The sequence below is a fragment of the Aplysia californica genome, unplaced genomic scaffold (assembly GCF_000002075.1).
Source record: "Aplysia californica isolate F4 #8 unplaced genomic scaffold, AplCal3.0 scaffold01024, whole genome shotgun sequence".
Lineage (NCBI taxonomy): Eukaryota > Metazoa > Mollusca > Gastropoda > Aplysiida > Aplysiidae > Aplysia > Aplysia californica.
Window position 1 is genome coordinate 83,751 of NW_004798294.1, and position 2,122 is coordinate 85,872.

General features: G+C 38.2%; 1 protein-coding gene across 1 annotated transcript in view; it reads left to right on the forward strand.

Moving 5' to 3' along the window:
- The window catches only part of LOC101859526, a gene marked incomplete in the record, with an annotated part of 11,460 nt that extends 10,347 nt beyond the window's left edge, over nucleotides 1–1,113 (forward strand). Inside the window, 1 exon segment of the mRNA XM_013089717.2 lies at nucleotides 131–1,113. Coding sequence (XP_012945171.1) covers nucleotides 131–224 — 94 coding nt within the window.
- Nucleotides 1,114–2,122: the final 1,009 nt, after the last annotated feature.

The following is a 2,122-nucleotide window of genomic DNA, read 5'->3' on the forward strand; positions in this document are numbered from 1 at the left end:
CATCATCATCATCATCATCATCATCATCATCATCATCATCATCATCATCATCAGTATCATGGCTATCAGTATTATGGTATTTATCGCCTTTCACGTTACAGATTTTGTTGTATGTCTATTGTTTCAACAGTGAGACTCTTTTCCCCACTGAGCAAGTTTTCCAACGGGTTTTGATGACCCTTCAACAATCACAAACAATGGTCGGGCTGGGACAAAGCTTCTGACGACTGAACGAGGACCGGAACCTATGAACTTGACATTCAGCTCGAGAGAACAGACAGACAGATTATAAATAGTTTACTGTCTCACCCACAAGGGCGCAACTGCTACATCATAAGGGTGTACTTGAGCACTGGTACATCATAAGGGTGTACTTGAGCACTGGTACATCATAAGGGTGTACTTGAGCACTGGTACATCATAAGGGTGTACTTGAGCACTGGTACACCGCGGGGCCTGCCTTTGAAAAAACGTATTTGTATCTTCAAAGCTGTATGATTTTTGTTCATTAAAAAAAAAGACAAATTGGGTTTATAGAGAATGATTTCACTTCAAAACTATTAACTGCTTAGAGCGCAAAATATTTTAAATTCATGTTTCAGGTTCTCTGTTGAAACCTACATTTTTATCTACCATCTCACGGAAAACCAGTTAATGTTCTTTCGTAAATTACAATAGTTAATCATTATGCAATCTATAACATTTAACGTGTAACTCAGCTTTGTTTCAATACAGGCATACACGTCTACCACTTTCCGTATTACGACTTACTTATACTATGCAATACTGATCATTCGTACTGGAAGATTTTTGTAGTTAACAAACATAATATTAGTAAGTCTCGTTTCTAAAATACATTTTGTCTCTAAGTCGGTGATTACATGTACATCTGTGACTCTCTGTACTTGTATTTGTAATTATGTCGTTCTGAAAATCCATCTACAGACCTTTACCACTGTTCTGTCAACACTTTTATTTCCTTTTAAATCAGAGATAAAATAGGCACTCCGCCGAAAAATGATATGAATAGTACATGTATAAGGAAATTCTATTGATGAAAGATGATGTATTTCTTTCTTATGCCTCACTGTTCATAAATCTTTCAATAAACGATGGATTCTTCACAAAAACAAACAAGTGGTTCATCGTGTTTTTTGCTAGTGTTAGTTTTTCTCTTGTTCTAGCGCTCAAAATCTACTGGTGTGTCGTTGGAGGGTGCCACTGGGTTGATCTCATTATTTCCTTTTACTCTATAGTTTTTGCATGTCTGTCTGACTTTTCCATCATCACTAAAACATGACTGCTATTGTGTCGATGTGCCTCTTTTGTGCTCAAACTGACTAGTATCTTGCAGCTCCCGTCTGTATGTCTCCCTACAACCTGTCTTCTGTACTGTCTGTCTGTTATGTTGCTCTGTTACTTGTCTTTTGTACTGTCTGTCTGTTATGTTTCTCAAACTGACATACACGGACCCATATGGCCTAGATTGTGTTGATGTGGGTTAAAACTGAAGCATTCAATTACAAATTCCCAGGGAAAAAAGAGTTTGGTGTGGGTCATTGTACCTGGCGTATTTGCCAATTTGCCATAACCTCCCCACATAGTAATACAGTTAATACATTTCCTGAAAAACTAAAACTGAATACTTCAACGACCTAATAAGTACATATTCTCCCCCACCCCCCTGTTTTTGGGTGTTAGTTATAAATGTTTCGCTTCCTGAGACAATGGAATCTGCTGTAGCCAACAAAATTCTACAACGGATTGAAAAGTACCGGTATTGAAAACATCACTTTGTTAATATGTTACATGATCACCCGCAGGTGGCTATTGGTTGGGGGAGGGGAGGGGGGGTGATTTTATAACAGGTCTCTGTTGGAACAACTCCTTGATAAACCGTCACCAAATCCCTTTGTCAGCTGCCAGTGTCAGTGTTGACGAAAGACCCGTTCAATCAAGAATCTGCAATGACTAACAATAATATTAACGGCTTTTTTTTTTAAATTTGATTTGGGGAAATCAAGCAGAAGGGGGACAAAATGCAAAGTGTCGACTCTTATCACCATCTTTATTATTGCGTCCGGGGGCTATCAGTATTATGGTATTTATCGCCTTTCACGTT